General features: G+C 42.7%; 1 protein-coding gene across 6 annotated transcripts in view; it reads left to right on the plus strand.

The window, feature by feature from the left end:
- The window catches only part of RERE (arginine-glutamic acid dipeptide repeats), a 429059-nt gene that overhangs the window by 292757 nt on the left and 113964 nt on the right, over nucleotides 1-22338 (plus strand). For all 6 annotated transcript variants that reach the window (XM_058719215.1, XM_058719218.1, XM_058719219.1 and 3 more), the window contains 3 exons: nucleotides 9018-9066; nucleotides 15538-15662; nucleotides 17071-17170. In XM_058719215.1, the coding sequence (XP_058575198.1) occupies nucleotides 9018-9066; nucleotides 15538-15662; nucleotides 17071-17170 (274 nt within the window). The remainder of the gene's footprint in view (nucleotides 1-9017; nucleotides 9067-15537; nucleotides 15663-17070; nucleotides 17171-22338) is intronic.

The raw sequence follows: 22338 nt of genomic DNA on the forward strand, positions 1-22338 counted from the left end.
TCATTTTTGTGCATATAGCTTTGTGTTGGGCTGTGATGACCATTTTTGAAATGAGATCCTTTTTCATGTGCTTAAAAAAAAAATTTTTTTTTTACCCATTTTTTCCATGATGTGAATTTTGTATAGAGGCCACATTTATTGTATCTTATTGTCAGCATGGAAATTCTTCTCATGCCTCAGCCAATGCCCAAATTCTTAGTTCTGGACTCTGACTTGTGTTTAGAGGGGACTCTGGAAAGGAGAGCTACTTCAGTGGCCTGGAATCCTCTCTGATTAACTCAATGTGGCCCCTCAAAAGGGCACCTTTGTCTCCTCAGGCCTTGGTTCCTTCTGTTAAGCTAGACGATTAGATCACATGGCCTCTAAGGAACTTTCCATCAGAGAAAATCTAAGATACTCTGATTTGAGATTTTGACCGGCTTCTATGTTGACCTTTGCATTTGTGTATGCAAATTGGAACATTAAGTCTTTCAGTTGTTGATGGATTCTCCATCTCTCTCTCTCTCTCTCTCTCTCTCTCTCTCTCTCTCTCTCTCTCTCTCTCTCTCGATAATTCAGTATTCATTCAAAATATTCTTCCCGCTGGGCAGGAGGGCTAGCCTTCTGTCGCACGTGACTTGACTTAATTTTGCATCAAAGTGCTTAGTTGCTGTCTATGACTAAACGATAGTTGAGTTAAAATACTGGAGTCATTTATTCATTTTGAATATATTCAGTGAGTGCCAGTGGGCCCTGGGATATAATGGTGAGCTAAAAACCAGACTCCGTTCCTTACCTGCATGGAGCTTTCAGTCTAAGCACATTGAAAGAAATAATAACACAAAATGCATATAAAATTGTGCCTGTGATGAGGGCTGAAGAGAAGTAGGTGGTGCTCTGGGAACTCCTGGTAGAGAATTCGCTCCTGTTGTCACCTGCCACCAGTACTTAGAGCTAATAATAGCAGTGGCCCCTGTGCAGCAGGACGATGCTGCTTCTCTCCGTAGATCATCTTTTATTTTTGTAGCAACCTTGCAAACTAGTCATCATGAACTTCATCTCACAGATGAGGAAACGGGCTCCGAGAGGTCGAATTGTGTCCTTAAGATCACGTTGAAGCTAATAAAACTTTGGTACTGAGATTTTAACCCGTCTTCCTTTGACTCTGAAGTCTGTGCTCATCCCCTGGCCCTGAGCATCTAGGCTCAGGTGTATGTGCTATCTCCTCCCTCCCAGTCGTGGGGAGCCACGGTCGTGGGGCATCTCAGGGGGTACAAAGCGCAGTGATTTTACTGAGATTTGGGGAGTTTCTTAAGGCAAATGGGAGTATGTTCTGGAATAGCATACAAAATGTATATGGGTTTTTACGATACTATGTCAGACTTTAAAGATATTTCAGACTTGTTAAAGACTGCTTCGGAAATAAGTGTTCATGCTGGAGAAATCTGAGAAACCCTGCATGCTATTCTAGTTTTCTTTCTTATCAGTCTCATTTTCACTCCTGCCCACAACCCTTCTTACAAAACAAGTGATTCTGATAAATTGCCTTTCGATTTTCCTAAAATTTGGTGTATTTGCTCTGGACCTACAGTCTGTTTCCGTGATCGCTTTCTGAATGAGCTAGTAAATAGAGTTTCTAGAGGCTTCTTTGTGTTGATTTCATGTCAGTCTTCCTGCTCAACTGAACACCTTATGGAAAAGATAAGAATGACCTCTTCTCTGAGCCTTGTGACCTGGAGGATAGGTACAGGAAGATCGCATAGTGATTTCATTCGCACGTAACATTAGCCGCAGAGAAGGGGTCTGACTGGAGAGTTACACAGTCCCAGGCTTTGGGGAGTGGGCCGCAGGCCACACTGCTGTTCCGTGCTGGGCTTGGATTGGGGACCAGGTCTGGGTTTATGATGGGAACTCGTGCCGGCTCCCTGTAAAAGGCCTCTTTTCTGCCAGCTCATGTCTTCTCCCCTGGACCCTGTGCCCTTGTCCCTCTTCCTCCTCTGTGGACACAGTCAGGTAGAGATAGTTGGGTGTCTTGAGTGAAGGTTCCTCCCCAGACCCTCGCCTCTCCCACCCTGCATCTGGCCAGCCGGCTTTCTCATCTCCTTTGCGTAGATGCTTCTCCCTTTTTGATATTCCGTTACAGGCTTCCTGCTCCTTTCTGTCCATTCCCTGTTTACTTCTTAGACTAAAATGTTTCCATGGTAACAGGTTACTTTTCAAAGGGAACATCTTGTCATTTTATTTAATCCACTGCAGCTGAAGAGGACTGAAATATTAAGTTGTAGTTGCCATGGATACTGCTTTGTTACATGGATTTCTTTTGTATCAGATTTCATATACAATGAATTTCGTTCTTTTTTTTAATACTCCAGGAATAAACACAGTGACTTGCCATTATTGTTGTAATTTGGCTTCTGAGACTATTTTCATAGTCCAAAGCAAAGATTTGTAGAATAATGGGGACCGAACCTCAACTGTTTGAAAAACATATAGTATTTACATTAGCCTCACAGAGAAATGCCTCCTTGCTGGTGAGGTTGGTGACAATTTTTTTTTCTTTTCTTCTCTCTTCTCCCTTCTCTCTCTCTTCTTTTTTTTTTTTTTTTTTTTTTGTACTATGATTCAGTTAGGGATGTCTCACAAAGGATGAGCTCACATCAGAACCCTTAGTAAACACAGAGAAAAAAGAATTATGTGACTTGAGTTAATTCCTTGAATCTCCTTTCTTCGGTTACTTGTTCAGTTGTCTGCGGTACATCGGAGGGGAATCTATCAGTCATTTAGTCAGGCTTTCTTCTCTCCAGTCTGTTTGTAATACATCATTCAGCCAAACCACCTCTTTTGACTTTTTAAAAACTTTTAATTTTTTAGTTTCGCAGGAAGATGGAAGAGATGTAAGATACTATAGACCGCTCTGATGTACCTACCCCTTACTCCTTTCCCCCATCGCACAGCCTCAAAGCCTGGACAGGACGTTAGTACAGTGTGTGTATGGTCCGTGTACTTTATGTAACCAGTGCATCACTGAGGTCTGTTTGTTACCACAAAGACCTCCCGCTCTCTCGCCGCCCCATCCCCCCATTCCTAACACCTGGCAACCACTAATCTGTTCTCCATCTCTCTAATTTTGTTACTTTGACAGTGTTATGTAACTTGGCCTCATAATAGGTTTTCTCTTTTAACATGATTTCCAAACTAAACAGAAACTCTTGATAATTCTGTCTTGCTTTGGTGCTTGAAATGAAGATACGGAAAGGATAGAGGATAGGTAGGGCTTCTCGTACTGGTTCTATATGTAATTGTGTGATTTTGGTTTGGTAATTTAATCGCTCTGCATTATGGGAGCTCTGACTTTGCAGTCAACTAAACTTGAGTTGGAATCCTGGTTTTCCACTTGGTAGCTGTAATCTTGGGCACTTTCGTAACTCTCAGCTTCAGTTTCCTTCTCTGGACAGGTAATAATAATAGTACCTTCCTTACAGGGCCATCCTTAAGATTATTATTTTTTTTTCCAACGTTTATTTTATTTCTTGGGACAGAGACAGACAGAGCACGAACGGGGGAGGGACAGAGAGAGGGAGACACAGAATCGGAAACAGGCTCCAGGCTCTGAGCCATCAGCCCAGAGCCTGACGCGGGGCTCGAACTCACGGACCGTGAGATCGTGACCTGGCTGGAGTCGGACGCTTAACCGACTGCGCCACCCAGGCGCCCCAAGATTAGATAAGAAAATATAAAGAATTTGCTTAGCTTAGAATGCTTGGTATGGAGTAAATGTCCACTGTATATGTTTCTTTGTTAATATGACAATTAGTGCTGTCATTTTTATCTATAAAGTGGAGGTACTGCCATATAGGGTTGTCCTGGGAATAATGAAATAATGTGTACCTGGCATAAACAGCACTTAGTAAGTGATAACTAGCATTGTTATTTTGCTGGTGTTTTCATACAACTGCAGGATATCTGAATTTAAGACAATGAATGTGAAAACCCCGAGGCAAAGATAAGGGTGTACCTAGATTTGTCCTGCATTATCCTGGGACATGACTTCCGTCTTTGGTCTCTTATTTCGTATGTAGTGCTCTTTATCTGAGACCATCCTTGTTTGTACACCATCCTTGGTCTGGATTTTCCTTCCTCAATTGGTGACCGTCCTATTTTTGCCCAGACCTACTGTATTAATTAAGCAACGCCGTGCATCAAACAGAAACCTCTTCAGTAGGTGTGTTATTTCAAACATAATATAGAACAAGATCTGAATTTCTGTGACTGTCACTATTAATGCTTTCATTAATATCAAAATATTAATTTAATGAATGAATACATAGAAATGAGACTGTAGAGCACCGAGAACAGATAGAAAGTACTCAAGTGTTAGCTATCGTTGCCATTAATTGAAGGATAAATCTGGCATCTCATATTTTCCATCTAAATTGTGCATGACATCACAAAAATCAGGTCTGGGTAGAAGGATCCATTAAAAGGCCAAGACAGACTAATGGATTTTTAACATAAAAGAGTCCAAGGCAAGGTAAGGTTTTAGATTCACATTGTGTAAAAACCTTTAAGGAATGGTCACTTGTTGAGTTTTGGGGTAGTATAAAAAATAATATGCATAATTATCAAAAAGACTATTAAAATATCCTTCCCTTTTCCAACTACAATCTTTGTGAGGCTAGATTTTCTTGATATACTTTAAGATAACATATTACAAAAGATTGAATGTAGAAGCAGATATAAAGATCCAGTGGACTTCTGTTAAGTCCTGAATTAGATTTGCAAAAAAAATGTAAAACAGTGCCTCTGTTTTTCTAAGTTTTTTGTTGTTGTTGTTGTTTGCTTAGATCCATTTAGTTTCTGGGGTGTCTGGGTGGTTCAGTCGGTTAAGCATCTGACTTTGGCTCAGGTCATGATCTCACAGTTCACGAGTTTGAGCCCCACGTCGGGCTCTGGGCTGACAGCTCAGAGCCTGGAACCTGCTTTGGATTCTGTGTCTCCCTCACTCTCTGCCCCTCCCCCGCTTGCACTCTATCTCTCCCTCTCTCAAAAATAAATAAACATTAAAAAAATAAACACTTTTTTCATAAGAATAAGTTCTACATATTAATATTTGATGTGCTTATTGGTACATAAAATGTTTTTTTGAACTTTTTCAAAAATATAACTTCCTTGGAATGCTCAGTAATTTAAACACTGTGTAGAGTTTCTGAGACCAATAGTTTGGGAACTGCTGTGTTACGAAGGAAAAGGAAGTATGTACTGGCCAGCATACGATTATTAAGAGTGTTTTTCACAAGCTGTTTGATACTGCACTTAGATAATAATTCCTGGTGATTTTTGTCAAGTTTTAGAGCTTAGGAGTCTAGAAATATTCATGCCACCAGGGAACTTTAAATTTGTCCTGAATGCATAATAGTGCCAGGCAGGTAGTGTAGTAGATTTCGGGGGACCCACAAGATGAGCATCGGTTCCTCCACTCTAGAAGCTTACAGGCCCATAGTGGGTGGAGGGAAATGTCCAGAGGAGCCACAGAAGAGTGTCGTCCTCTGACAGAAGGAGCACGCAGTCAGAGGGGAGGAGCAACGAGGCAGCGGGAGAGGAACGTGTCGTTTAAGGTAGAGTTCGGATGCTGTCAGAAGAGGGAGGACGGTGACTGCGCAGCGGATCGCGGATAGGCCTGGTACTGGCCGTTTCCCAGGAAGCCTCCTTCTGGTCTCTCACCTCCAGGTCATGTGCTGACAGTTTTTCTGTCACGTGCATCCAGTTCTCTCTGATCGGGCATGTTGCTATCAGCCTCTTTTTATCTTGGGCCTGAAGAACATTTCTGCCATTTATTCTGTATTCAGGAGGTCCTGCAAACAGTAGGCTAAGGCCGTTGTTTGCTTACCTTGGATCCTCATCCTCCTCAAAAATAACTTTGGTGTATCTCTTGCTATATGAAACCCTAGTATTTGAAAGTTGCGCACGGTTGGGGCACCTGCGTGGCTCAGTCGGTTAAGCGTCCGACTTGGCTCCATTTGTGGGTTCGAGCCCCACTTTGGGTTCTGTGCTGACAGCTCAGAGCCTGGAGCCTGCTTCGGATTCTGTGTCCCCCTCTCTGTCTGCCCCTCCCCTGACCCTTCAAAACTAAACAAACATTAAAAAAATTAAAAAAGAAAAGTTGCATCTGGTTGAGAGATAATTTTGTTGTAATAATTGATTTCTAATTTTCAAAGGTCCTCTGTTTTATTTTGGGCTTTTTAAACTACTGACCTTGTCAGTGCCATTCATTGATAGAAACAAAAATGAGAGAAACAGTTTCCATTTTAGGCTCTTAAGATCCTCAGTACCTTTGTCTTTTCTCTTGTATAATTATTAGTATTAATAATTATCAACCCATTTTGTACAAATCAATGGGATACAAGTAGTTGTATTCAATAAGGTATTTGAAGTGTTTGTTTTATTATTGTGGCACATTTTTGAGCTAATTTTGATAATACTGGCTGATGAAGGTATTAAAAGGAAAAAAAACCACACAAAGAAATAAAAAAAGGAAAAAAATTAAATTAAAAACAACCCAGGAATGTTTGTCCTAGAATTGTCAAGGACTTAGCAGTGCGTGTGTAGCAGTGATGGGGAAATGCTTTCGTAGACACCCACTTGAGAACCTTGGCATGGCCTAGACCTTCTAGAAGAACCTGCAGGTTGAGCTGTGGCACAAGTTATTGGATGGGCCGTGGCCGAAACCTTCTCAGATGATGCATTTGGCTCGACCTGCTCGTAGGCAGGCGAGCGTTTGGAAAGTATCTAGAGGTAGAGGAGAGAGCTTTTGGTAGCTGGTTTTGCTCGGAGCTGGTTGTGAGACAGAAAGGGACAAGCTGGAAGGGAAAGGGTTGGTAATGCTGACTGCTTGTTTTTCTTAAAGTACTCATGATTAAAATAGCCTCCTGGCCTATGTGGTTCCTCTCATACCTCCTAAAACAGCGTGTTATTCCTACATGAACCTACTAGAATAGTCCATCTTTTGACTTGTTTTTCAACACACCATTCTCCTGGTGGGGAAACGAAGATGCCTTGTAGATCAAAACCAGTACTCAATGCAGACTTTTTTCCCCACCTCGTCCCACTTCTGTAGAGAACCCCGCCCCCCCCCCCCCCCCCCCCGCACTCGCCCTTGGGAAGTCCTCTGTTTTGCCCTGCTGTTGTGCTCCCTTCAGAGGTGAAGGGTTGGAAATTAACCACTTCCGGCACTGTCATCTCCTTGTGAAGCCTGCCTGGTGTTGATCACTTCCCTGGGCATTTTTGGACCCTGTTCCTCCTGAGATGATCTGTGACTGTAAATGTAGCGATTGGACCTGTTGTGGCTTTGTGGGGTGATGCCACCTCCCGGGGAGTTGGAGAGTAAGTCTCTTAAGAACTGGGCCGCGTGTCTTCTTCCCTTGTGGTTTAGTCTCCTCCCTTCCTTTGTCGTTTCTATTGCCCGCTTTCCCGAAATAAGACTCTTCGTGAGAAAAATTGTTGGGTCAAAAGAAGAAAGCATCAGGCCTGAAGGAAATAACCGTTTTCCACAATTCATGTTAACAACCTCAATGGGATGATGGGGGTGCCGGCTCTGCGGAGGACAGACCCGAGACCGGCAGCCTCTCTGTTCCTGTGCTGTTTGTACACTCGCAGCACAGCCGAGTCCACCGGTAGCCGCCGGCGGCTCTCACTCTGGCACGGCCTTCTCCGTGGCTCTACTGCAGACGCAAAGGTGGCCGCACAACGCGGCAGATTTGTCCCTGGGCACAGAAGGGGCGTCCTGAGGTAGCCCACGGTCCGTCGTGGCTCAGAGTTGACAGGAACCGGGAGCTGGGACTGCACTTCTTCATCCGGCCCTGTGCCCCAGTGGGTGCCCTGTGCGAGGCTGGGACAGAAAGGCACTCAGTCGGCATCTCGTGAAGGAGTGAGAGGGGAAGGCAGTCCACCCTTCGCGGGCGTTGTGGGGTGAAATGGGGAGATAGGAAAGGCTTCACAGAAATAGTGGCTTCTGAAAGGACCCTGGATGGTGAGAATTTAGAGCAAGGGAGGGTGAGCAGGTGCGGTGAGAATGACCTAGAAACGAAGTCAAGTCTTCCACCTCTTGGACCTGCTGGGCTCATTCCCACACATCTTTTCCATCTCTGCTTGTTCTGCTTTATTTAATGAGGCCTTTCCTGTCTGTGCTGTGTAAAGAACTGGGGAAATATTTCATCATTCACTGTCTGCTTGATTCTTTGGCCCTTACTATCATCTAACCTATTATTTGTTTCTTCATTTTATACCCAAGTGAGCATAGAAGTTCCAGTTAGGCAGGGACACTGTATTGTTCACTGCTTTATCCACAACATCTAGGCCAGTTCTGAGCATATAATAGGTACTTAACCAATATTTGCTGAATGGATGAGTGACCCAGTGTGTGTGCTGGGAACCATAGCTGTCTTGCTCATCTTTAAAAAATTTTTTTAGTGTTTGTTTATTTTTGAGAGACAGAGCATGAGTAGGGGAGGGGCAGAGAGCGGGGTGGGGGGGAGGGGGGGGCACAGAATCCGAGGCAGCCTCCAGGCCCCGAGCTGTCAGCACAGAGCCCGACGTGGGTCTCGAACTCACAGATCATGAGATCGTGACCTGAGCCGAAGTCGGTCACTTAACCAACTGAGCCACCGGGCCCCCCGTATCTTGTTTATCTTTTAATAAGGTTTACAGTAGGGCACGAGAAATGTTTTGAAAAGAAGAAACCTCTATTGGGGTTGTACCGTAGCAATGTACCTCCCTCTGAGGTGTGAAGGACCAACGGTATAGGTAGGTACTCAAGACGGGGAGTTGCAGTCAGGGATTTTTTTTAGAAGAAAGAGATTTGAGAGATGTGTATGGGCTTTGGGGCGTGCACATGTGCAGGGCAACACTGGAAGTGGTGGGGAACTTAGTTCTTCCGGTTTTATCCCTCATCTATTTCCAGTGAATTATTTTCCTTGAAAAAACGTGTGAATGTTTATGCCTGAACTATATGGTGCTAACCTAATCTGCTCTTTCCATGACAGGAGGCTGAACAGCACCCAGGGAGAAATTCGTGTTGGTCCTAGCCATCAGGTAAAGCAAATTTCAGTAGCTTCTCTGATGGAGTTTTATTTCTTATTATTCTGCTGGCCCTTGATTCTGTTGAGCAGCGGCTTAGAATTGTTGTTACGCTTAAGGGAATTTCATATAAATACAGAGATTTTTTTTTTTCTTTCTGATCGTCACATACTTTTTAAAATCGTGGTAAGATACATATAATGTAAAATGTACCCTTCTAAACATTTTTAAGTGTACATTTCAGTGCTGGTAAGTACATTCATGTTGCTGTGCAGTCGTCACCACCATACCGTCTACCCCCAGAACTTTCTCACCTTCCCAAACTGAGACTCTGTACCCATTAAACACTAACTCCCCATCTCCCTCCCCAAGCCCCTGGTAACCCCTGTCCTGCTTTCTGTCTCCACGAATTTGACTGCCCTAGGTTTCTCATATCCTTGGATTGCACAGTACTTGTCCTTCTGTCCGGCTTCTTTTACGTAACATAAGACCTTCAGGGTTCATTCACCCCTGTCGTAGCACAAACCAGAATGTAATTTCCTTTTAAGGCTGAATCTTCATCATTTGTTTATACCGCCACATTTCGTTGATACATTCATTTCTTGATGGACATTTGGTCCCTACATACTTTCATTTTAACTTTTTAATAACCCCTGTCCTTCAGAAGAGTCCAGATGGTTAGGCTCTTTGTTTGTCAGCAGCTTGTTGTGTCAGGGCCTGTGTCCTATTTTGTTCAGTTTACTGAGACTCTTAGTGTCATGTTTGACATCAGTCTCTTTTTTCCTCCTTCCCCCACTTTGTAAGGACAGAGAGGTTTCAGTAGTCTGTTTACTTGTTCATTTTTCTGTCTGGACGTTGAGCATTTCTTATATGTCATTCATATTTCTAAGAATCTATTTTAACTCTGTAATGAGAAAGAAATGAAGAAGGGAGGGAATATTAAAGTCAAAACACAGAAACAGGGGCATCTCATTTCTAGTGGACGCTTCGCATCCCAGAACTAGGATTATAACTGAGACCGGCAAAAAAAAGCTGCACGTGATCACTCCCCTTATTGCCCGCCCTGTCCCCGCACAACCAACCCTTTCCTTGGTGTGTCCTGTTAGGGCGTCTGCCTACCACTTCTCAACTGTATTTTCTGTGCCTTCAGGCCTAGGAGTTCCAGTCTAATCGGGATCTAGTCCTTACCAGGTTCCCTGTGACTACACGTCCCTCTTTCTGCCCTCTTGCCACCATATTTTCCCACCCATGTTTCTTCTTCCCCGTTGTGTTTCTAGTGTCTTGAGATCTTTGTACGAAAGCTTTATTTTACGATTTTTTGCCATGCCATAACAGAAAAAGTGGTTTTTAAGTAAAAGATACTTAAATTCTTGCTTAGGTTTTTTTATAGTTAGATAATGCTTGGATTTTTGTATACCTTCATTTATTTTGTACCAGATTTTAAATATCTTTATTAGGCTTTGTGGGTTTTTTTCCCAAAAAGACATGTTTTGGAACACCAAATACGAAAGGACTTTTTTTTTTTTTTAATCGGCAGTATTTTCCTTATTAAAATTTTAATTTCTTTTTAGGCACAACATTAACCCATGTAAAAGTCAAGAAAGAATGGTACAATAAACCCCCTGATCCTTATTACTCCGTTTTCACACCTACCAAGTTAGGATCAAACTTGTTTCATTTATTCTCCTTTACATCCCTCCAGCTATTATTTTGAAATGATTCACAAATCTATCATTTTACTTGTAAATATCCCAAAGATAAGAGCCCTTTCAAAAAAACCAAAATCACAGTATGTAGCACCTAATAAAAATTAGCAATTTCTTAAATACCCACCAGGACCGGATTTCCGTAATTGTCTTTTTTTTTTTTTTTTTTTTTTTCACGGTTCAAATTGGAATGTGAGTAAGAGCCATGCATTGCAAGTGGTTGATAGGTCTCTTAAATCTCTTTTAATTCATCTGTTGTTCTTATTTTCCCCTTCTCTCAGTGTATGTATTGAAGAAGGTGAGTGTTTTGTCCAGTAGGGTGTCCCACAGTCTGGATTTGGCTGATTGCATCTTTATGTGTCATTAGACTTGTCCCGTGTCCTTGGCATATCTTGCAAATGAGTAGTTAAAATGTAGAAGTTTAATCCTGTGCTCCTTTGGTCCTCTGCCTCTGGTGTGGGTGGTGCTGTGTCTGTCTACCAGGAGGTTACGCGCGTCCTTGGAAGGGGGATTTGCTGCCTTGGCTTGTTACTTAGATCTGCCCTTCAAAATGGTGGTGTTCTAATCCTATCACTCCTTCATTTATTAGGTGAGTAAATGAAGCTTTCCCCTTACCAACTATTTGATTACCTGAATCACAGAGGAAAGGCAAGATAAATGTTCAATTCCTTCCTTCTGTTTACCAGTTTTCAAAAATACTGTTTCCCCCAACGTCTTCCAGTGGTCACCAGTGGATTTTAAATTATTTGTTCTCTGCTAACCAGCTGTCCTTATTCTTTTTTTTTCTTTTTAATTTTTATTTATTTTTGAGAGAGAGAGAGAGAGCGCACACCCAGGAAGTTGGGGGGGGGGGCATGTGCAGAGAGAGAGAGAGGGGGACAGAGGATCTGAAGCAGGCTCTGCACTGACAGCAGCAAGCCCGGTGTGGGGCTCAAACTTACAAACCTTGAGATCGTGACCTGAGCCGAAGTCGGACGCATAATCCCCTGAACTACCCAGGCACCCCCGCATTGTCCTTATTCTTACTGATGATTAAATTATCCATCTGGGGCCAGTAGGGGCCTCTTCCTGCTAACTTCTGTGTCCTTTCGACTGGACGGACCTCAGTGGTCTTTGTAGGATTCCTTTAACTGGTATGGCATTTTAATGTCTCATCTTGTACAGTCCCTGCCCCAGATCTAGAATTAAATTTTTCTCATAGGAGCCCTTATTGTTTTACTGAGAAGTGACATTTTTTGACTGGGTACCGGGGTGTTCATTGTTACTGGGTTGGTTGGTTACTTGTTTCTAGGCCTTTTCAGGAAAAAGAAATATGCCTTTTTCTTATATATTTTTTAAAGATACATTGTACATTCCTTTTGATATTTCTAATTCCAATTCAAATTTTTATCTGGATTTTATATTTAATCCTATCTTTCCTTCATTTGTCTGTATCTTTTCCCCATGTCTCAAATCCCATTTTCAAATGACACCAACATCATTATTCGTCTGCTTTAATCCCATAATACATATATAATAGCACAGGATAATAATACTTACACTGCTGCAAACAATATGATTATTGAAAACAGCTTGCAATTTAATTAATTAATTAATTAATTAATTTTTTTTGGCGGGGGTGGTTTCTTAGTATATATCCCACTAGGGCTGTGTGGGCAAATTAATATGTTTTAAAGTTGGTTGAAATAATTTCTAGAGAGGAATCAACTTACTGTGTAGTTAATGCATTTATTTCATTTTGCCTTATGGTTTTTAAGGGATTACTATTCTTTAAGTTTCATTTTGTTTTTATGTAGGGCTGTTCACATGGCCCCACAGTCAAACATACAAAGGAAAAAGTATGTTCAAGAAAGTCGACTACATCTGTCCCCTCCACATGTTCCTTCTCTCCATGATGGACACTTGTTGCTTTTGTTTTTGTTAAGTTAAGGTTTTGATTTTCCCTTCTTATCTTTATTCCCCGACCCTCTGTTCTTAGATAAATGGTAGCGTAATACACACGCTTCCGCCGACTTTCTGTTAACAATGTATCCTGCTGTTCCCTCCATGGCAGTACGTAGGGCTCCTCCTCATTTCCTTCTACTGCCTCATGGGGCTCCATTGCGTGGATACAGCAGTTTATTCTTCCAGTTCCAGTCCCTATTGTTGGGCACTTGGGTTGCTTGCAGTCATGTGCCATTACAGGTAATGCTGCAGTGAATGGCCTGAGCATATAGATTTTTAGGTTTTTGCCAACATATTTTTGGAATATATCCCCAGAAGGGGGGTTGGCTCGCTTGGAGGGCAAGTGCACCTGTAAGTGTGAAGACATTACAAAATGCCCTTCTATAGAGATTGTACCATTTTTGTATCTGTGCTGGCAACTCATGCAAGTGCGAACACCACAGCCTTGTGTATTGTCACACTTTGGGACTTCTGTGGGTCTGATAGGTGGGAAATGGTATCTCAGTGATAAGCTTTTCTTTTATCAGCAACTTTGACCATGTTTTCTTACCATTAAGAGCCATTTGCATTTCTTTTTCCGTAAGCTAACTAATTATGTTTCCAGCCTGTTTTTCTCTCGGCGGGGAGCGGGGGAGGTTTGTCCCCCTGGGACAAACTGCCAGACCTGGGAGAGCTGCCACACCAGATACCATATTCGGTCCTGGGAAACAGAGCTCAGTACAAATGCCAAAAAAGACCTTTGGGGGCACCTAGGTGGCTTAGCCAGTTAAGCGACCAGCTCCTGATTTTGGCTCAGGTCATGGTCTCATGGTCTTGAGATTGACCTTCACATTGGGTTCTGTGCAAAGCGTAGAGCCTGCTTAGGATTCTCTCTCTCCCTCTCTCTCTGCCCCTTTTCCACTCATGCTCGTTCTTTCTCTCTCAGAGTAAATAAATTTTAGAAAAACTCGAAGAAAAAAACCCCTTTTGGTGTGAATACCTGTTGTGTGTTAAATTTTATTCCAATGTGGTCACTGTGTGTTAAGCAGAACTCATTGAGGCACCCAATTAAATGTTATAAAAGTCGATACTAAATTAAAGAAGAGCATCCTTGTTTGGAGAAAGTCGGCACTTGATGCGCATTTAGAGGTATCAGAGATAGCCTGTGAGGCAGGCAGACTGGTATCTAGAGCCACATGATCTGCTCATGTTGTGTCTGCCACAGAATTGTTTTAAAAACGTGAGTACAAGCTTTCGCGTAAAAATTTCCGGACTTTGGAAAAAATCGGAGGTTATACAAGTACCGGTTCTCCTTCCTGCCCGGCTGCTTTCTGTGCACAGGGCAGCACAGTCTCCATTTCTGCCCGGTTCCCTTGCCTCCGTAGCACCTGATACCTGCACGCCCAGTGCTAGAGCCACTGCCGCTTGTGGCCGTGAGCGCCTGAAGCGTGGCTAGTCCGCACTGGGAGGTGGTGTTTAACGGGGATACTAGAGTGTTTTAAAATGAAATACGTGCTCTCGTTCTATTTCCGTTGGACAGTGCTACCTTCCAGCTGCTCCTTTCATTTTGTTTTGCCTGGTTTCTTTAGACGCTGGAGCTTTTTTTTTTTCAACTTTTTTTTTTTTTTTTTTTAATTTATTTTTTGGGACAGAGAGAGACAGAGCATGAACGGGGGAGGGGCAGAGAGAGAGGGAGACACAGAATCGGAAACAGGCTCCAGGCTCCGAGCCATCAGCCCAGAGCCTGACGCGGGGCTCGAACTCACGGACCGCGAGATCGTGACCTGGCTGAAGTCGGACGCTTAACCGACTGCGCCACCCAGGCGCCCCTAGACGCTGGAGCTTTTTAACAGCAGCGCTTGGTTTAAAATTTTAGACTAGTACTTCCACGTGCATCATTTAAGACAACCAGAACGTGCCTGTTTTGCAGGCAGTTGACTTTTCCTAGGCCTCTCATGGTTGGGGTAGTCCTCGTGCCTCCTGGCCCTGGCTGTGCCACAGCAGAGTGGGGATGAGAACATGGTAGACGTATTTGGATCTCGAAGCCACAGGTGACGAAGAGACTGGGTTGTTGAGCACTGTTGTTCAAATGTTTAAAATTTTTTTTTTTTTTTTTTTTGCTGAGGTACACTTTACGTGCGGTGAACCGTTGAGATCTTATGTGGACTATTGCGTCCGCTGTCACCCTTGCTGTCGAGGCTCAACAGTTGTGTTGTCTCCGAAAGTTCCTTCCTGCCCCTTCACAAGCAGTCCCCTCCTCCTGAGGCTGCTACTGGCCTGATTTCTGTCACCACCGTTTAGTCCAGCTTGGTTTTTAATGTTACTTCCAATTTTGTGCCTTTTTTTACGTTTACCATGACTACAGGGTAGTTATTGAGTGTCTTGGGAGTAGCGTTAACTTAACGGGATGGTGCGTTTAAATTTTCAGCAAAGATCCTTAGGTGAGGTTTCATCACTTGTAATCTGTCTCTTTGTAGATGTGTTCCATTGGAAATGTGTGTGTTTTCCCCTTCTTTATCAGGGAACTATTATCTCCTGAGGGTTTGTGTTTTTTTCATTTCTTTTATGCACACGTGTCCGTTTCTATTTTATTCTTTGGATCATGCTGACACTGGTTTATTTTGATACTGTTTGCTTCTCCTTACGTAGAGATTAAGCAGTCCATTGCGAGATCTTCTATGGTGAAATGATCCTGAAACGTGCCACAGGCTGGTTTCAGTGACTCACGGTTTTTGTTATTTCGGTACTGCCTAAAGAAAGAGGCTCAGTAAGCTATGGCATCTGTTCCCAGGGCCTGCCTGTTGAGACAGTTCTTTAAATGTGCCTTGATTGTGACTTTTCCATCCCTATCTTACAGGCCAAACTTCCCGATTTGCAACCGTTCCCTTCTCCAGATGGTGACACTGTGACCCAACATGAGGAACTGGTCTGGATGCCTGGAGTTAATGACTGTGACCTTCTTATGTACTTGAGGGCAGCAAGGTAATAGGAATCCTCCCCATCCTGCCCTGAGTTAGGCCATCTGAATTGATTTTTCTTACCAGAGAAAACGTTTGCCACAGTGAAGTCACTTGTTTCTTAATGTTTGCCCCACATCAGATGTTAGAACTCTTCAGAAGGGAAACACCGTAAGCCATACATGCGATTATCAGCACTTCTAAATACAGTTGAGTAGTTAGATCATTCGGCCCTTCTTAAAATCCCATTGTAGATTTCTCTACTTGAGGCTGTTCACTGATGCTTGACTTAAACTTGGTGTTTTTGTGGCTTACCTACATGAGAACTTACTAACCTACAAGTGCCTAAAATATAAAAGGTAAGTTTAAATCTACCCCTGCACATCGTAGTGAGGGCAGAGAGCCCTCCTGCATCTGCGGTGGTTTCTGGGACTCCCCGCAGCATCAGCAGGGCGTAAGCAAAGCACCAGAGCAGGCCGGGCAACTGCATTTAAGCTCTGTGCTCAGCTATGCTGTGTAGACACGAGGCTGCCTCAGTGCAGTTAGCGGCCTCTAAGAATTCCTTTCATCCCCCTCCCACTTCTAACTCGCCTAAAGTTAGTTGATGTGTAGCATGAAAGGAAATAAGCAAATTCAGAGGATTTAATTTTTTTTCAAAAGATCTTTCTTTCAAAAATACAATCTTTATTTGAAAAGATTGTACTCTAGCCAAGTGTTTCTTTTAATGTTTATTTATTTATTTTGAGAGAGCGAGAGAGAGGGAGAGAATCCCAAGCAGGCTCCACACTGTCAGTGCAGATCCCAACATGGGGCTCGAGCTCATGAACCGTGAGATCATGTGAGATCATGACCTGAACCAAAATCAGGAGTCAGATGCTTAACCGACTGAGCCAGCCACGCGCCCTTCTAGCCAACTGTTGTGGCAAATAGCTTTAGATTATTCATGCTCTAAACTGAAATCTGAGTCCTGGTAAAGTGTGGGAAGAAAGGGCACAATTAGACCAGAGTAAATGTAACATTTCCCTTTCTGTATGTGTGAAGGGGGTAGAGGTACTTTAAATTTTTTTTGGTGGGTGCCTGGGTGACTCAATTGGTTGAGTATCCGACTCGTAATTTTGGCTCAGGTCCTGATCCCGGAGTCATGGGATCAAGCCTTGCGTCGGGTTTTGCTCTGAGAGCAGAGTTTGCTTAAAATTCTCTGTCTGTACGCCGCTGGCACACACTCTCTCCTGCTTGTACTCTCTCTCTCTCTCTCTCTCTCTCTCTTTCTCTCTCTTTCACCAAAAAAAAAAAAAAAAAAAAAAAACAAGAGCAGAAACAGGACTGAGAACCCCGACCTATCATGCATATAGTAATGGAATTTGGTCTGAGGTGACTCGGAAACGTGAGGATTAACATTTCTGTGCTGATGTTCTCCCTTCCTGTCCTCCAAGGAGCATGGCCGCGTTCGCAGGGATGTGTGACGGAGGCTCCACAGAGGATGGCTGTGTTGCCGCCTCTCGGGATGACACTACCCTCAATGCGCTGAACACAGTGAGTCTTTTGAAGTTGTCCCGGGTGGGAAGGGAGTTACTTTTCCCTAGTGCTGGTTGTAGGGCATGTGTGATGAGCATGGATCCTGAATGAGCCTAGAATTTTAGGAGCGAGTACTATGGCTTAGTGCTGGGATCGAAAGGTGGGTTGCGGTCTCAGCACTGGGCTCCATGACCTTGATCCGGTGATGGGGCGCCTCCAGGTTCGTTTCCTCTCCTGCGTCTCTACCCCAGGATCGTGTTGAGCCTCAAAGGAGAGCCTGATGCTAGCAGTCGATCTTCCCTGAGCTCCCACAAAGCCGACCACTGTGCACAGATGGTCTTATTTAACCCTCTGAAGTAGGTTTTATCATTATCACCATTGTAGACATGAGCAAATAAGTTTGGAGCGATCGAGTCACGAGTCAGGGTCACACACTCAAGATGCGAATCCAGAGGCCATACCTTTTGCCTTCTTCTCTGTCTCTTAGACCGTGAGTTCGAAAGTGCAGGAGGGAACGGAGAAGAAGCCAGACTTCCTGGAGTGAATATGTTTTTTTATAGATATGCCTTTAAATATCTCACATGATTAAATATCTCACACGATTATACAACAGAATTGAGTTTTAAAAATAATAATCCTTAAAAAAATCTAAAGTAAAATGTAACGAGTGAGCCTGACGGTACTGAGTCGGTTGCACGGCATCCTTCAGAATTGCTCCTCTGCCCTGAGCTGCAACACACAGGCAGCAGCTCAGAAGAACGGAAGTCGAACCGCTGTGCATAGTACGATCACTGAAACCAGTTTCCCTGTTTGGCATTAGAATACATCCGATAGGGCTGCGTAGGAAAATTAATGTATTTTAAAGTGTCTTGAAATAATTCTTCCCTGTGTGGTAACTAATGTGAAATCATCAAATCTGATGGAGTAATAATGAAGTTTTATGCATTTGTGATGTATTAAAAAGGCTATGTATATTCACATAGGCTATTGAGCTCATAGGCTCAGCAACTCCTGATGATTAACTAAATGTAATTGAAGAACCTTTTTTGTTTTTCATTTTTCTTGAGAGGTCGCTATGTTTGGAAGGGACGTTTGAGATCATCTGTTCCAGTCTCTAAATAGATAAGAATCTAAGGCTCAGAAAAGCCAGACGATTGTTGAATGCCAGCAATCTAAAAAGTTCAGAATGGAGGTTAGAAAATAACCCAACTTAGTGAGCTTTCTCCTCTGCAGCTCGCTTTCAGAGAAACACGTAGATACGGCTGATTTTTATTCCTGGGCCGGTTGCGTTTCTTGAGTATTACGCGGTACTAGTCTCCGACAGCGTCAGAGGTGAAGTGACCTTGTGGGATTGGGCCCTGCGATAGATGACAGCAATTGTTTACATACCCGTACGCTTATTTCTTTTCTTTCCTCCCCCCTTTCACACTTGGAGTTTTTGCTTTTATCCGGAGTCTTTACTCTGAACGCATAGTGATAGAGCTAGAAGGGGCCTTCGAGGTTATTTTCTGGATGAGGAAAGGGAGACTCAGCTGAGTGCCACTGCAGACGGTGGCTGTGGTAGGAGCTGTGTTGCGAATGTCTGTGAATTCAGAATACCCACGAGTGTGCATTTATTCAGAGTTACTCTCTGAGCTTGTTTTCTGTTGAGTTTGTTTTTTTTTTTAAATGTTTGTTTATTTTGAGAGAGAGCAGGAGAGGGGCAGAGAGAGAGGGAGAGAGAATCTCAAGCAGTCTCGGCACTGTCACCACAGAGCCTGATGCGGGGCTGAACCTCGCGAACCGTGAGATCGTGACCCTGAGGCAAATTCAAGAGTCGGATACTTAACCGCCTGACTCTCCCGCGTTCCCCTCTGTGGAATCTTCTGCATCAAAGCTTTATGAAAAAAATTCCCCTTTCACAACTGTGCCGCTCAGTTGAATTTTTAAATAATGAAGACGTTGCCACATTTAATAAAATGTCTGTTTTTGGCACTTTACCGAATCGATCGGATTTGTTCTTTTATTGCGACCCCTCTGAGGATTCGGTAAAACATACTTCTATACAGAAATAATTTGGGCTCTTTTTGCCCATGGTCCTTTGTAGCAAGTTCCTTCTGAAGTTTTCTTAAGCATTGCCGGAGGGCTTTTGGTTTTATGAGTTTTTATTTCTGTGAGGCTGCCTTCCCATCATTTGAAATTTTCCTGTCTAGGCGCGTCCAAGATGGCTCAGGTGTCTGGGGTTAGGCAATCCAAGTGCAGTCAGCCACCAAAGGACCGAGTCGTTTGTTCCTTTTGTGAGGAGTGGAAAAGTTTAATGGCTCTTTTAATTTTTCCACTTAATTATGGTATACTGGCTCACAGAGTTTTAGTTACGGGTACTTTCTTAATGAAAAGTGAAGTGAATTGAAAAATCTTACGGGGAGTTAATGTTTATTTCATCTTTCTTGGCGTAAGGGTGGTTTCGAGCTGTGTTAAGTAATAAATTGAAAAAATAAATACGTTGTCGTGTGAGAAGTATAGCATAGAGTCAAAACAAGTGTAGGCATTTGTCAGTTTAGAATAAACCTGTGTCTCCTATTTCTCAGGACAGTACAGAAATTTAAAGTAAATGAAATTATATGGTACAGCCACATTGTCGTGTGTTTAACATCTGAGTAGGACTATTTAAATTGAAATACATTTAAATAAATAGTTTGATCTTAAAACTGCCATCTATTTAAAACTAATAGAGCTTTTTGAGCTGTTAATTCTTCATGACTATTACATGGACCCATTTTTAATTTTCAGTTTTTAAGCTTATTTATTTTTGCAGAGACAGAGTGCGAGCGTGAGCTGGGGAGGTGCAGAGAGAGAGAGGGAGACACAGAGTCCGAAGCAGGCTCCAGGCTCCGAACGGTCGGCCTGGAGCCTGACGCGGGGCTCTATCTCACGAACCGGGATATCATGACCTGCGCCGAAGTCGGACGCTCAACCGACTGAGCCACCCTGGCACTCCAACATGGGCCCATTTTTAAATACAAGCTCTTCCTCATTTCTCATTTTGACTCAGTTTTTTCTTCATTACTCACAAATGAGATTTTTAGCATATAAGTCTTAAAACAACATATTGGGGTATAATTTACGTATAATAAGCTGCTCTGATTTAAAGTATATACAGTTTGATTTTTTTTTCAGATGTGTATACTGGCGAAACTATTGCAGCGATCTAGATGTGAAACGTTTCCAGCACCCCAGAGGTGCCTCATGCCCTTTCCTGATCCTTTACTGCTTCCAGCCTCAGACAACCACTGATACGTTTTCTCACATCATACAATGTTGTGTCAGAATAATATTTTTGCTCTTTTGAGTCTGGCTTCTTTCCATATAATAATTTTGGGATAGATTTATGTTGTCGCATTATCGATATTCTATTCCTTTTTATTGCTCCTTTTTAGTGTTCCAGTGTATGGGTAGTAACAATAATTGATCCATTCGTCTGGTGATGGACATTCGTGTTTCCAAGCTTTTGGCCGCCATTATGAATAAAGGTGTTATTAACATTGTTATGCAAGGCTTTGTGAGGATGCGTGTTTTCATTTCTCTTGGGTAAATACTTAGGAGTGAAATGGCAGGATTGTATGTGTGCGGGTAGCTTTTAAGAAACCGTCAGGGGCACCTGGGTGGCTCAGTTGGTTAAGCGTCTCTTGGTTTTGGCTCAGGTCTCGATCTCATGGTTTTGTGGGCTCAAGCCCCACTTCAGGGAGCCTGCTTGGGATTCCCTCTCTCCTTCTCTATCTGCCTCTCCCCCACTCACGCTCTCTCTCTTAAAAATAAATAAATAAGCTTAAGAAAAAAAAAAAAAAAGAAACTGTCAAACACGTTTCCGAGTGGCTGTACCACTTTACATTCCCATCAGTACTATGTTAGAATTTCAGTTCTTCAGCATCCTCAGTAAGACTTCATGTTGTCAGTCTTTTTAATTTTAGCCATTCTAATGAGTACGTAGTGATATCTCATTGAGATTTGTTTGTTTTGTGTGCGGTTGGTTTTTATTTAGATGGGGGACACAGATTTGATGGAGGCTAAAGATTCCTCAGCGTTTGACATTGCTAATGATGTCTATCTGTGCCTCACTCACTGAGATTTTAATTTGAATTTTCTGTTCATCATAACTGAGCATCATTTCATGTCTTACCGCCCAGTTGTATGTTGTCTTTTGTGAAGTATATTTTGCCCACTTTTAAAAGTTCAATTGTTTTTAGTATAATTATTTAGTTTTAAGGGTTCTTTTTGTATTGCAGGTATAAGTCCTTTGATACAGGTATTTGTGAATATTTCCTGCCATACCATGACTATTTTTCTGTAAGGGTGTCTTTCAGAGAACAAAATGTATTAATTTTGCTAAAGTCCAGTGTATCGTTTTCCTTTTGTGAAAGTTTCTTTGTTCACCCCATGATAACAAAGGTTGTTCCTGTGTTTTATTCTTGACGTTTTAGTTCTTGCCTTCAGGTCTGTGATTCATTTCAAATTAATTTTGTGTGTACTGTGAGGTATGGGTGAAAGTGCCTTCTTGCCCACACAGGTGCCAGTTGTTGGAGTCACATTTGTTGAAAACAGACTTTTCTCATTTCATTGCCTTGATACCTTTACTGAACATCAACTGCTTATATATAAGCAGTTTTTCTTTTTTCTGGATTCTCTTGTTTCACTAATGTGTTATCTGTCTTTTCACCAGTATTTCAGTATTTCGAGTAATGTAGCTTTATCAGAACTCAGGTAGTGGTAAGTCTTCCTACTTTGTACTTGTTTTTTAAGATTGTTTTGGCTATTTTAGGTCATTTGCATTCCCAGATAAATTTTACTATTTATATAAATTTTATTATGTTTTTTCAACTTTTTTTTTTTTTTTAATGTTTATTCGAGAGAGAGAGAGGGAAAGAAAGAAAGAGACAGAGCATGAGCAGGGGGAGGGGGAGGGGCAGAGAGAGAGGGGCAGAGACACAGAATCCGAAGCAGGCTCCAGGCTCCGAGCTGTTCAGCACAGAGCCCAACGCGGGGCTTGAACTCAGGAGCTGAGAGATCGTGACCTGAGCCGAAGTCAGACACTTAACCAACTGAGCCACCCAGGCACCCCATATTTATTTTTTTTAATGTTTATTTATGTTTGAGAGAGAAAGAGAGGGACAGAGAATCTGAAGTGGGCTCTGTGCTGACAGCAGAGAGCC

This window comes from Neofelis nebulosa, chromosome 2 (assembly GCF_028018385.1).
Source record: "Neofelis nebulosa isolate mNeoNeb1 chromosome 2, mNeoNeb1.pri, whole genome shotgun sequence".
Classification (NCBI taxonomy): Eukaryota; Metazoa; Chordata; class Mammalia; order Carnivora; family Felidae; genus Neofelis; species Neofelis nebulosa.